We start from the raw sequence: 14,053 nt of genomic DNA on the forward strand, positions 1-14,053 counted from the left end.
AGTTTCTGGGCGAGCGCACACGTGTGTGTGTGTGTGTGTGTGTGTGTGTGTGTGTGTGTGTGTGTGTGTGTGTCCATGCGAGCTTCTAGAAGAAACATTTTGATCATGGGTCTAAAAAGATTCTTAGGTTACCTTTACTCCCAGCAAGCACAGCTGAGGGGCTGCAGTGTCCCTTTGTCTCCTTTTTATTTACTTTGTAGATCTGACTATATTGTTTCCCTCATCCTATATCATCTCAGCATTCAATTAATAAATGTTGTTTTGAAAAGTCAGATGCCAGTGACTCACACCCTGTAATCTTAGCTACTCAGGAGGCTGAGTTCTAAGGACTGTAGTTCAAAGCCAGCCAAGCAGGAAGATGTATGTGATTCCTATCTCCAATTAACCACTAAAAAACTGGAAATTCAAGCCTCAGTACTAGCACCAAAAGAAAAAAAAAAACGTTTTGAACTGGGCATGGTAGCTCATGCCTGTGACCCTAGCACTCAGAAGGCAGAGACAGGAGAATCTTGATTTTCAGACCAGCCTGGGCTACATAGTAACACCTTACCTCAAACAAACAAAATAAAACAAATTAAACACCAAAAAATATATTTTTAATTAAACATTTCCTTAGTAATAATTTTTCCTCAACTAAACTATACTTACAGTCTTTATGTTGGAAATATATATATATATATATATATATATATATATATATATATAGTCTGTCTTGGGGTAAACTCAGGGCCGGGGCACTATCCCTGAGCTTTTGCTCAAGGCTGGTGCTCTATCACTTTGAGTCATGGTACCACTTCTGGTTTTCTGGTGGTTAATTGGAGATAAGAGTCTCATGAACTTTTCTTCCCAGGCTGGCTGTGAACTGTGATCCTCAGATCTCAGCCTTCTGAGTAGCTAGGATTACAGGAGTCAGCCACCAGCATCCAGCAATGTTGAAAATTTAAAGCACAAAAATTTTAATGCATTTCCCAAGATCATGATTAAAGATTGCCTTTGCAGCCAGGTGCTAGTGCCTCATACTTGTAATCCTAGCTACTCAGGAAGCTGAGATCTGAGAATCACAGTTTGATACCAGCACGGGCAGGAAAAAACTCTTGAGAGACATAGATCTACAATTAACTGCCAAGAAAAAACAAAAAAGCTGGAAGTGGCGCTGTGACTCAAGTAGTAGAGTGCTAGCCTTGAGCATGGAAGCTCAGGGACAGTGCACAGGCACTGAGTTCATGTCCCTCCCAGGACTGACAAAAAGAGAGAGAGAGAGAAAAGAAAAAAAAGATTGTGTTTGCAAAATCTGATGATGTTGAATTAATTTAGGATTTTGCTACTTTATAGTGAAAAGGATTCACGGTGGTGAGGGAGAATATGTGCGTGCACTTTGCAGGTTGGAGAGTATTCCACGTATCTGATATTACTGTTATACTTGTGTTGGGCATCCTGCAGAGAGTGGGGCGAGAATTCTTTTGCTCTCCTTCCAGGATAAAGGTCATGTTGGTTAACTATCATAATCATGCTCCCCAGTTGGATGACAGCAGGATTTGATTTTAGGGAAAGAGTATGGCAAAGCTGACATACGATGGCTCCATTTTGATCCAAATATCGTGTCTGTGGAAATTTTCACCGTTGTGGTAGGTGGGTTCCTGGCGTTGTTCCTCATTTATGCCATTGTGATGGAGAGATATTACCGGTAAGTGAGGGTGATTACTTCCTTAGTTAAAAGAAAGCAAACGTCAGTTGTCTCAATGCCTGACTAACATTTAGAGTAGGTTGTGAGATGGGAAACAGAACGGAAGTGAAAATTATTTGATATCTCTTAACGGTCACGGGGGAGACAGGATAATTTTGGATCATTCACAGTTAAAAGTAGGAGCTGTGGGGGGCTGGGAAAGTGGCTCAGTGGTAGAGCGCTTGCCTTGCATGCTCAAAGCCCTGGGTTCGATTCCTCAGTACCACATAAGCAAAAAGAAAAAAGCCGGAAATGGCACTGTGGCTCAAGTGGTAGAGTGCTAGCCTTGAGCTGAAGAGCTGAGGGACAGCGCCTAGGCCCAGAGTTCAGGTCCCACGACCGGACCCAAAAAAAAAAAAAAAAGTAGGAGCTGTGGGATACTGGGAACAGCAGTGATTTTGTGGAGACAAGATGGTGTTAACAGTGTGGAATGACTGACCGCTAATATTTTGGAGACTGTAAATGTGAAAGAGTAAAACACATGTATAATTCCATATTGTATTCTCTAAATAGATCTAGAAAACTTCTGTCCCACTTGAAACAAAGTGAATTCTCTGTGTTAGACATGGGTGAGTTGGACATGGAAGGGAAGAGAAGTTTCCAGAAGCAAGTTCTTGCTGCTTTGGGTAGGCAGAAGACTGGGGAGATGAGAACTTAACTATCCTTGGAGTCAGATTGAAAGAGCTCATCTCTCCTCCTTGCCCTAGTGTTTTCCTCTCCTGGGGAGTTTCTTAGTCACCTGAGATAAAAAGATAACAGTACTTGGAGGAGGGTATGAGTCCCTAAAACAACGTCCAGTGTGCACAACTGCATTTTATTTTCTATCTGTACTAAAAAAAAATCTTATGGAAAGCTTCAGTATAAAATCTCAGATTTGAAAGAGGTTTTCAAGGCCATTTGGTGCACTTTTCCTCACCCAATTTTACAGAGGTAGTGGCCATGAAAATTAAAAATTTCATCTAGATGAGGTGGCTCATGTCTCTAACTACTTGGGAGGCTGAGATCTGCAGGATCGTGATTTGAGGCTAGCCTGGGCAAAAAGTTCACAAGACCCCATCTCAATCACTAAAAAGCTGGATGTGGTAGCATATGCTTGTCATTTCAACTACATAGGAAATATAAATAGGAGGATTAAGATACTGAGAGATCCTTATGATCAAAAAGTGACTAATACAAAAAGATCTGGGGATATGGTTGAAGGGGTAGAGGACTTGGCTAGCAAACATAGGGTCCTGAATTCAAACCATAGTACTAAAGGAAAAAAGTTACATTTTTTTTCTCGGTGCTTTCTTATAGTTTTGGCTCCTAGACCATAATTATGGATTACTACATGTACCTATGAGTTTGTTATTTCAAACATGCCTAATATGCGCATTGTCATGGACTTATTATATGCGAGGTACAGTGCTTTACCCCCTTATCCACAGATCTCATTTAATTGTGGCTCATGTGAGATTCACTAAATCCTCAGAATAGTCCAAGAATGGTCTGCTAGAAAAAGTAACATTACTTGCCCCCAAAGAAAGAAAGAGTTTTTATTAATCATGTTGACTTACCCCATCAAGAGAGCACTGTACAGAACCTCTGGCAACCTTGTAGAAGCATTGTTGCTGGGAATGGAACCCAGGGGCTCATGCCTGCTAGGAAGCTGTTCTGCCATCAGGTTACATCCCAGCCCTGGAGAGGTTTTCTATAGCAAAGACTTCACTTAAAGAAAAGATGCAGTGAACTGGTTACCGGTGAGTCATATTTGTAATCCTAGCTACTCAGGAGGCTGAGATCTGAAGATCGCTGTTGAAAGCCAGCCCAAGCAGAATAGTCTGTGAGACCCTTCAATTAACCCCTAAGTAAAGCCAGAAGGGGAACTTTGCCCAGGCCCTGAGTTCAAGCCCATGAACAACCAAAATTTTAAAAAAAAAAAGGGGAAGGGGGGAAGGAAAGAAAAAAAAGAAAGATAGATGACAGATCAATTGATCAATCTATAGATGCATGCATGCAGTAGTTCAGGGTTCTGGGCTACATCCATCAGGCAGTTTCATTCCTCTCTTCTTTCTCTCCGACAGGCACTTCCTACAGATCACACTGTGTGTTTGTGAACTCTATGGTGGCTGGATGACATTCTTCCCAGAGTGGCTTATCCAAAGCCCCAACCTCAACACCAACAGTTGGCTGTACTTTTGGGTCTATCTGGTATTCTTTAATGGGTTGTGGGTTCTGATCCCAGGACTGCTATTGTGGCAGTCTTGGGCAGAACTCAAGAAAATGCATCACAAAGGAACTGCTTTGGGGAAAAAGCGTTGGTGAATTTCAACATCATACTGCCATTTTGCTTAAGAATGGATAGATTTAACATTCCAGTCTGCACTGTCTTTTTGTACTGTTGTTCCTGAAAACCTGTTTCAAATTGGTTGTGAGGTAACAAAGTTTTGTTGATTTTATTTTATTTTTTTAATTGAAGGACAGACACCGAAAAGAGATATCTGAGGGTATAGCTCAGTCACAGAGTGCTTGACTAGCAAGCACAAGGTACACACACACACACACACAAAAGAACAGGGAAAGAGAATGAAATTTTAACTTGAGTAATTGCATTTGATTATATACTTTTGTGGCTGGTATTAATTGTTCTACATTAATAAAGTTGAATGTCATAGAAAAATATAATGTATTATGTTATTCTTTTTTATTCCAAAGAACATGTTGCTTCCTCTTTTAATCTTCGGAATAGTTTCTTTTACTTATCAGTGTAAAACAAGAAGTAGAATGTGTGCTTCTGTTTTACTATAGTGAGCTTAAACTCAGGGCCTGGGCACTGTCTCTGAGCTTTTGGGTTCAAGACTAGGGCTCTACCACTTGAGCTACAGTGTTACTTCCAGCTTTCTAGTGGTTAATTGGAAATAAGTGTCTCATGCACTTTCCTGCCCAGGCTGGCTGCTAACCCTGATCCTCAGATCTCAGCCTCCTGAGTAGCTAGGATTACAGGCATGAGCCACCAGTGCCTGGTTTATTTGTGCTCTTTTAAAATGTGTAAATCCAACAAAAGCTTACTGTAGTGCCAACTGTAGTGATGCATACCTGTAATCTCAGCTCTCAGGAGGCTGAAGTATTGTGATCTAGGCTAGCTGGACTACATTGGAAGACCCTTTCCCTGCTCCCTCTTTCCCTTCAAAAAAGATGGTTTTGAGAGCAAGTTGTGAAATGAGTCACAAGGTTAGTGCTTGCCCTCAGTACCAAGAGGGAAAGAGAATGCATTGTTTAAGAAAATGGTGGTTCCAGGAAGACTATGGTGGCTCTCAGGGTAAAGAGGTACTCCTATTAGTTTCCTTTATTTCCTTCCTCCCTCCCTCCCTCCCTCCTTCCCTCCCTTCCTTCCCTCCTTTCTTCTTTTTTTTCCTTTCGTGTGTGTGTGTGTGTGTGTGTGTGTGTGTGTATCTGGAATTTGAGCTAGGGCTTCTAACTTGTTTTGCTTGCTTAGCTGGCCCTCTACCACTTGGGCTTTGCTTCCAGCCCTCCTTCTTTTTTTGTTTTTGTTTTTTGTTTTTTTTTTGCTTTGCTGGTTATTTTCAAAATGGGAGTCTCTCAAACTTTTCTGCCTCATCTGACTGAACCACGATCCTCCAGATTTCAGCTAGGATTACGGGTGTGAGCCAATGGTGTCTGGTGACACCTGTCTTTCTTAGTAGACTTTAAAATCACTGATGAATCCTGTGCCCAGAAACATGTCTGGCACAGCAACTAGACACTTGTAATCGGGGCCCTGTAGCTCTGAGAGCTCAGTCTGCCTCCCACCCTCCTTTTTAGGCAATTTGCTACTAGAGTTTGGATTTTGAATGTCCCCCTCCCCCGCTCCCCCAAGGCCATGGACTGAAGGTGTGTTCTTCACCCTGTGTTGTCATTGGGAAGTGGAACCTGTAGGAGGCGGGGCCTAATAGGAGGGGGTTGGGTTTGTGGGGCGTGGCCTCGGCCGGAAGTGGACCCAGCCCCTTCCCGTGTCTCGGTTTGCCTGGTGCCCTGGCATAAACGTCTATGACTCCATCAAGGGTGCAGCACTGCAGGCCCAAGCATGGAGACCGTAAGCCACAATGGCCATTTCTTCCAGTCAGGGTGCTTGTCTCAGTCGTTTGCCTCGGAAGGGGAAAGCTGGCTGGACCTGGGCGCTGGGTTATCTTCACTTCTCTGAAGAACTTGGCTTTTACAGGATGAGAATTCAGACTGCAATTGCTCCTCCTTTCCTCCTCTCCCCTTCTCCCTGTCCTCCTCCTCCCTGTCCCTCTTTTCTTTCTCCTCTCTCTCTCTCCCCCTTTCCCCTTCTCCCACTCTCTCCCTTTAGCTCCTCCCTCTCCCTGTCTCCCATTCCCCCCCACCCCGCCTGTTTCTCCTGCCCCCCCAACTCACTCTTTCTCTCCTCCTCCTCTTCCCCTTTTCTCCCTCTCCTCTATGAGAAATAAGGTCATGAAAATGTGAGGGTGTGTTAGTGCTCCCCAAGTGTTCAACTTGCTGGATATTGAGAGACCGTTGTGGTTGGGGTTACAGGAAAAAGGGTCTGTGACTCAGTCTGGTGGTCTCCCTGGGCAGGATCCACTCTGTGGTCACTGGAGAGTCATACCTAATAGGTTAGCCAAGCACCTCTATCCTGTAACACAGAAATGACCAATAGGTACACAAAAAAATGGCAGTGTTATTCATCATTACCCCTGAACTTTTGGAAAAAGCCTAAATGAATATATGCACATATAATGAAAATGTGTAATAGGCTACTATGCAGCAAAGAAAATGAACCAGCTTGGAAGTGGAGCTGTGGTTCAAATGGTAGAGCAGTAGCCCTAAGCAAAAAAGCTAAGGGAAAGCATGCAGGCCCTGAGTTCAAGCCCCAGTACCAGCACCAAAGAAGAAAATTAACCTGCCTCTTTTTTTTTTTTATTCTTTTTTTTTGGGTCCGGTTGTAGGGCCTGAACTCTAGGCGTGGGCGCTGTCCCTCAGCTCTTCAGCTCAAGGCTAGCGCTCTACCACTTGAGCCACAGCGCCACTTCCGGCTTTTTTCTTTTTGCTTATGTGGTGCTGAGGAATCGAACCCAGGGCCTCAGGCATGCAAGGCAAGCACTCTACCACTGAGCCACCTTCCTAGCTCCTAACCTGCCTCTTAATTAACAACATAGGAGAATACACAGTGATAATGTGAAAGAGATCAGAAAAAAAACTATATATTGCATGATTTGTTTAATTTCACAAGCAGACACAAGTTGAATATCTTTCATCTGATATGTATGGGGATGGATTTGTTTCAGATTCAGAGGTTCTAGGTTTGGGAATATTTGCATAGATTTTCTGATGAGCAGGGTGAAGTATCCTAATCCTTTAACTCCCAAAACTGAAATTTTCCTGCATCTTCAGATTTTGAGTTTTAGGTTAAGAATACTCAGTCTGGCCAGGTACCTGTGGCTCATGTTTGTAATCCTAGCTACTTAGAAGGCTACTATCCTATTTGAGGATCACAGTTCAGGAAGGAAAGTCCATGAGACTTATCTCCAAGTACCCACCAGAAAACAGGAAGTGGCACTGTGGCTCAAAGTGGTAGAGTGCTAGCTTTGAGCAAAAGAGCTCAGGGATAGTGCCAAGGCCCTGAGTTCAAGCCCCATGATCAACAACAACAACAAACAAAAATAGAGGATGAATTTTCCAATTAGTGCATTAAATACAGTGTGGAAAAAATTCCTGGGACCCTTTCTCTAAAATGTCAGTTGGGCACTAGTGGCTCACACCTGTCATCCTAGCTACTTGGAGATGGGGAAGACTAGAGTTTAGGCCAGCCTAGGTTAAAAAGTCCACAAGATCCCAATCTCGATCAGTAGCTGGTATGGTAGTGTTCATATGTCATTTCAGCCACAGGAGAGAAGCATAAATGAGGTTTTCAGTCTGGGCCAGCATGGGGAAAAATTGAGACCTTATATCAAGCATGACCATATTGAAAAGGGTTGGAGGAGAGGGTCAAGCCCCTTGCCTAAAAAATGTAAAGCCCTGAGTTCAAACCTAATTATTGCAAAGAAGCTGGGATATTGTATGTATGTCTGTAATCCTGGAATTTAGGTGGCTGAGGCAGGAAGATTGTGAGTTCAAGGCCATATATCAAGGCTATAAGTCAAGGATATATAGCAAAATTCTATGTCAGAAAAAAAAATACCTCTTCTGTTCTAATAGGGAATCTCAAACTGAGCATTAGATATGTTCTTATAAAAATTTTGGCTGGGAAGGTGGCTTAGTGGTAGAGTGCTTGCCTAGCATGCATGAAGCCCTGGGTTCCATTCCTCAGTACCATATAAACAGAAAAGCCAGGGCTGGGAAGGTGGCTCAGTGGTAGAGCGCTTGCCTTGCATGCATGAGGCCCTGGGTTCCATTCCTCAGTACCACATAAGCAAAAAGAAATAAAAGCCGGAAATGGCACTGTGGCTCAAGTGTTAGAGCGCTAGCCTTGAGCTGAAGAGCTGAGGGACAGCGCCCAGTCCCAGAGTTCAGGCCCCACGACCGGACCCAAAACACACACACACACACACACACACACACACACACCAGAAAAGCCAGAACTGCACTGTGTCTCAAGTGGTAGGGTACTAGCCTTGAGCAAAAGAAGCTCAGGAACAATGTCTAGGCTCTGAGTTCAAGCCCCAGGACTTGCAATAAAGAAACAAACAAAAATTGCTCAATTTTCTGGATTATCTGTAATCTAAAAAACCAGTACATTCCTGATCATCTAAATCTATTAATACTTGAATAGCCACTTAGATTCACCGTTTGGTTTGGTGTTTGTGAATGGTCCTATGTGTTTGTCAGTGATTGGACCAAATGGTTGAGTGATAGCAGTCCCTTACAGTTCAGTGGTTCTTCTAGGCTAGAAGTGACAAGAGAAACACACATAATCTTCAGTCCCCATGTTTTCAGATGTGAGCAACACTTTGTGATCCCCACAAATGTGTGCATGTTGATGTGTTTTAACAAAAATAAAAACTTCTGTCTTTGTAAGACCAGCTACTCAGGAGCCAGAGACAGGAGGATCTAAGACCAAGGATGTTTGGACAAAGTTAGCTTGAGACACTTATTTGAAAAACAAACTAGCTGGGTGCTGGTGGCTCATACCTATAATCCTATCTACTCAGGAGGCTGAGATTTGAGGATTGCAGTTCAAAGCTAGCCTAGGCAGGAAAGTTTGTGAGATTCTTACCATCAGAAAACCAGAAGTGGTGCTGTGGCTCAAGTGATAGAGCTCTAGCCTTGAGCTGAAGAGCTGAGGGATACCACCCAGGCTAAGACTTCGAGCCCCATGACCACCACCACCAACAACAAAAAAAACCTAAAAGCAAATGGACTGGGTGCATGGCACAAATAGTAGAGTTCTTGCCTATCAACACAAGGTCCTGAGAACAAAAACAACCCCTGCCTGGTGGTGGTAGCTCAGGTCTGCAATACCAGCTACTTAGGAGGCTAAGATCTGAGGACTGCAGTTTGAGGCAGCCTATGCAGAAAAGTCCATGAAACTCTTATCTCAGGCAACTAGCGTAAAACTGGAATTAGAGCTGTGGCACAAGTGGTAGAATACCAGTCTTGAGCTAAAAAGCTAAGGGGCAGTGTCCAGGCCCTGAGTTCAAGGCCTAGTGCCTTGAACAACCTTTTGTCTGTGTTTCTCATTTCGAATTCATGGTACTGTGTTGAGAATGAAGATGAACCAATCTCGGGTATTTCTTGGTTATGTTTTGGGAGTCTAGTGGGTTTTAGTCATGGGGATGGGGTCTAATTAGTAAGAACTGGAAGCAGGGAATGAAGTTTACTGATGTAGGCCTGAGCCCAGAAATTTACTCCTGTATATACTTCTGTAACAGTGACATCTGGTGGCCTTGGGGTAACAAGACAGCAGTTGGGTGGTGCTCTGTTGTGAAATGATGACTTTATTCTATATACTAAAACAATTGCCCATTCCCTGGACCCTTTACCAACACCTCCTGGCCCCTGCCCCTACCTCCTTGGTCTTCATTAACACCCACTCTGATCACCCCCACACCCAGAGCCTTCACCTTGGCCCTGCTCTCTCTGGACTTTCTCTGTCCTGGAGGCAATGAGTTCATCGGGCTGCTGGTAGACAAGTAAACTTAACCCTGCCTGCTGCCACTTTAGGCCAGGTCTGGCCCACATTCTGGTGCTGGAAGGCCAGTGTTTTTCAGCCTCCCTGGGCAGCAGGTGGATGGAATATTTTTAGCAGCTGTAGCCTTTAGGGGAGAGCTGGGGGAGGGTGCAGTGGTGTGGTCTGAGGGTGTCTGCCCTCCCAAGGTCTGAGTTCACAGCCGGAGCCCATCCTGTCATCCTGCAGGCTCCCGGTTTTTAGGGCAGGGGCAGTGTCCACACTAGAAGCCATGCTTTTGTCTTCGATGTGTCTACTCTTTTCTTTTTCTTAGGCAGTCTCTAATGAACTAGAAAACATGTCCCCTTTTTGGGATCTGAGTTCTGTTAGTGTCCCGCAAGCACTGTTCTGTGCACTGAATTATACAGCCACACACTAACCCCCTGTGATAATCTATGAACAGGAGAGCTGTCGCCTATGGAAGAGCCTGGCAGTGAAACCTGCCCAGGGAACAGAGGCGAAACAAGGCGGCCTGAGGGGGTTAGGCAGGGCTGGAGCTTAGCTGTCTGCTCAGCAGGACTGATTTAGAACCGTTTTTGCTGGCTGGGGGTAGAGGGGAAATTGGTACCCTCAGCCTCCTTATTCATGCATATAAATACTTGTGTAGATAACTCCACAGCACAGGCCCTGAAGGTATGACGTCACTGCTGTCTTCATGTGAGGGTCAGTCCCTCAACCAATTGTAAAATGGGCTAGAGAGCTCAAGGAAGTTAACTAGAACAATTATAGAAACCTGGCAGTTTCTGAGCAGGGCACATCAGAGAGAAGAAAAACATTGAGCCAGGTGCCAGTGGCTCATGCCTATAATCCTAGTTTCTCAGGAGGCTGAGATCTGAGGATTGCAGTTAGAAGCCAGCCCAGGCAGGAAAGTCTGGGAGGCTCTAATCTCTATTTAACCACCAAAAAGCCAGAAGTGGAGCTGAGAATCTCCCAGACACCTGAGATTGGATGTACATTACTTTCACCCTTGTTAAGAAGCAGACTCATTCATTTATTTGTTTCCTGTGCCAGTACTGTGGTTTGAACTCAAGTCCTCCTGTTCTTTTTTTTCCCCCAGTCCTGGGGCTTGAACTCAGGGCATGGACTCTGTCCCTGAGCTTCTTTTGCTCAAGGCTAGCACTCTACCACTTGAGCCACAGTGCCACTTCTGGCCTTTTCTGTTTATGTGGCACTGAGGAATCAAACCCAGAGCTTCATGCATGCTAGGCAAGCACTCTACCACTAAGCCCACATTCCCAGCCCTCCTTGTGTTCCTGTTTGTTTTTTGCATTCAAGACTGAAACTCTACTACATGAGCTATAACTCCACTCTGTGTGGTGTGTGTGTGTGAGAGAGAGAGAGAAAAAAAAAGAGAGAGAGAGATTAATTGAAGATAAGGGTCTCATGGATTTTTCTACCCATGGTAGCTCTGAACCAAATTCCCCAGATCTCAGCCTCCTGGGTATCTAGAACAGGCATGAGCCATCAGCACCTGTTTTATTTTATTGTTATTATTTTAAAATTTGAGACAGGGTCTTGCTATGTAACCCAAGCTGCCCTGGAATTTGTAATCCTCCTGTCTCAGCCTTCTGTGTGCTATAATTACATGTGTGTACTACCATGCCCAGCCTTTTGTTAGCTTTCTAACAAAAAGATACCACCTCCCCCCCCCACCTTGACACCAGAATAAATTGGGACATGTGACTGAATCTCCTGCAGAGAGTAAGTGGGAGACAGAGTGTACGTTGTCATCTCTTATATGTCACCAGGTCAGCTGAGTGAACCCCAGATTTTTTTTTCCTTCCCAGAGCTGTCTCCATCATACCTCCCAGTGCTTGCTTGACCAAAGCAAGCTACTCTGATCCTCAGGTCTCGGGCTGGTAGAGAAGGGCTGGTGATCTTGCTCTCAGGTGGACCCATCAAGACACTATGGATCTGCAGGCCTACTGGGTCCTCACTTCCCTGCTGGATGTCTACAGGCTTTACAAAATGTGTCTCTGACTGTGTTTCTGTTTGTGTCTTAGTTACCCATGGGGGCAGAGTCCCTTCAAACCTCAATCCATTTGCTTGTGGGTGTTGAAGGTCTTACTAGTGGTGGTTGTGGTGAAGGTAGCATAATACAAATAACCAGATCCTGTTTCTGTTAGTGCCAGCCCCAACTGCTGCCTCATCCCTCATCTAGGAAGTGTTGTCGATAGTTTCCTGGCCTGGTGTAGGGTTCTGTATGGAAAGGGCTACAGTTTCTCATAACTGCTATGTTACAAGTCTAGATTGATGGCTCTTAGACTTCCCACAGTGGAAAGATGTGTTTAATGCCCATGAACTTAGTGTCTTCCATATTTGTTGGGTCATGAAGCCCTCTTGTCAAGTCAACATCTTTTCCTATCCAACAGCACAAGTGCTTCACAGACCCCTTCTGGCAAACTGGGCCACAGCCACCTCGTGATCGCTGTCAGCTGCCTTGATTTGTGACTACACTGTATCTCAGATGGCATCTCCTAGGACACTGACTCCTGCCAAATAGAACCTGAGCTCCTCTTGTCTGAGCCAACTCAGTGTGGCCCATCCTCCACCTATGATCCCACTCTGCCCTGGCTTTCTTCTATTCCCCATCAGGAAAATTTGTCTAGGGCAGCAGGGACTGGGTGTTCACATCTGCTCACCTTGAGACTGGGAGCTTATTGGACAGTGCTTGTCTTCTTACCCTGAAGACAAGAATTTAAATCTCATTTCCCCTATGCTGATTCACACACATGAATTCCTCCTTCCCAATAATAAGTATTCACAGTTTTGTGATTATGTAAAAATAGCTTGCAAATGAGCCATTTGTGATACAATGATTATAATTCCATTCAGGAAGTCTTTGTTTTCCCAATGCTTCATATTTTTTTCCTGTTGCTTGCTTGATTTTTCCACCTACATCCTTATTAATAATTTGACCCCAGATTGTCAAAAGTGAAAACTTTACTGGTATCATTAGATAGGCAGGTAAATGTCTTTGTTTCTGTTAACTGGTTGGCTGGTGACATCTTTCTGTCAGCAATTCAGCCTCTTACAAACGTACAGATTATTCTGGAAGCTGGTGGATAGTCATTTTATGTTGGTTTCTATGTTGCCTTGGTGCCATGTCATCTTGATTAATTCTTTTGGGGGAGCATGACTACCAGTAGCTTCCTAACCAAAGATGTAAGATCTCTTTCATGTCTAAAAAAAAATTATCTTCACGGCTGACGTATGGTTTGATTGGGCATAAAATTCTAGGTTGGAAATAATTTTGGGGGTACTTTTTATTTTGAAATATTTTCATACCCATAGAAAAACAGCCAGAAAGATTCATAGTTTTGTTGAATACTTTTACTCAGCTTCCCTTCTTGTTACTGTATGAAAGCTAAGAAATTAGCTTTCGCACACTACTATCTTCTAACTACAGACTTGCGATTTTGCCAGTGTTTTATTTTTCCAAGATCCTATACCTCATTTATTTATTTATTTATTTATTTATTTATTTATTTATATTTTGAGTCTTTTTATTTAGGGACAGGTCTTTAGTCTTTATCTTTGATGACTTGACAATTTTGTAGAATACTGTTATTCCGTAGGATGTCCCCAAATTGAGATTTGTCATATGTTTTCCTTGGGAGTACACTGAGTAATAGGTTTTTGCAAGACCACAGTGGTAATTTATCCTTGTCAGTGCATCATATGAGGGTGTTATGAGATATGGTGCCGCAGTGTCATGATATCAGTATGGCTGCTCGCTGGGGATGCTAACCTTCACCGTGTGGCTAAGATAGTTTCTGTATTTCTTCACCACCAAGCTACTGTTTTCTTATACTCATCAGTATATTATGTGACATACTTTAAGACTGTAAATATCCTGTGTATACTCAAACTTTGAACAAATGACTTTAGCATCCATTAAGATACCCTTGGAGTTTAAACTCAGGGCCTCACACTTGCTCAGCTTGCATACTTAGCTAACACACTACCACTTGAGCCATGCTTCCAGCCTGGCTTTTAGCTAGTTATTTCAAAGATGGAACATATGGAATATTTCTGCCCACAATGGCCTCAAACTGCCATCTTCTAGACCTCAGCTTTACAAGTTACTAGAATCGCAGCACTCAGTTTTGTGCCTAAATTCTATGTAGAGAATGCTCTCTATATTTACCCCCCACAGAAATCCA

At 43.7% G+C, this 14,053-nt stretch overlaps 1 protein-coding gene across 2 annotated transcripts in view; it reads left to right on the plus strand.

Annotated features, from left to right (window-relative positions):
• The window catches only part of Ebpl (emopamil binding protein-like), a 17,086-nt gene extending 12,872 nt beyond the window's left edge, over positions 1–4,214 (plus strand). Inside the window, exons 3-4 of one of the 2 annotated variants that reach the window (XM_013034826.1) lie at positions 1,546–1,684; positions 3,787–4,214. In XM_013034826.1, the coding sequence (XP_012890280.1) occupies positions 1,546–1,684; positions 3,787–4,027 (380 nt within the window). In that variant the 3' untranslated portion in view covers positions 4,028–4,214. Of the gene's footprint in view, positions 1–1,545; positions 1,685–3,288; positions 3,334–3,786 lie in introns of those variants that run through there. The other variant, XM_013034827.1, reaches the window with a different exon arrangement.
• The last annotated feature ends 9,839 nt before the right edge of the window (positions 4,215–14,053 follow it).

This window comes from Dipodomys ordii, unplaced genomic scaffold (genome assembly GCF_000151885.1).
Source record: "Dipodomys ordii isolate 6190 unplaced genomic scaffold, Dord_2.0 Scaffold197, whole genome shotgun sequence".
NCBI classification, from domain to species: domain Eukaryota; kingdom Metazoa; phylum Chordata; class Mammalia; order Rodentia; family Heteromyidae; genus Dipodomys; species Dipodomys ordii.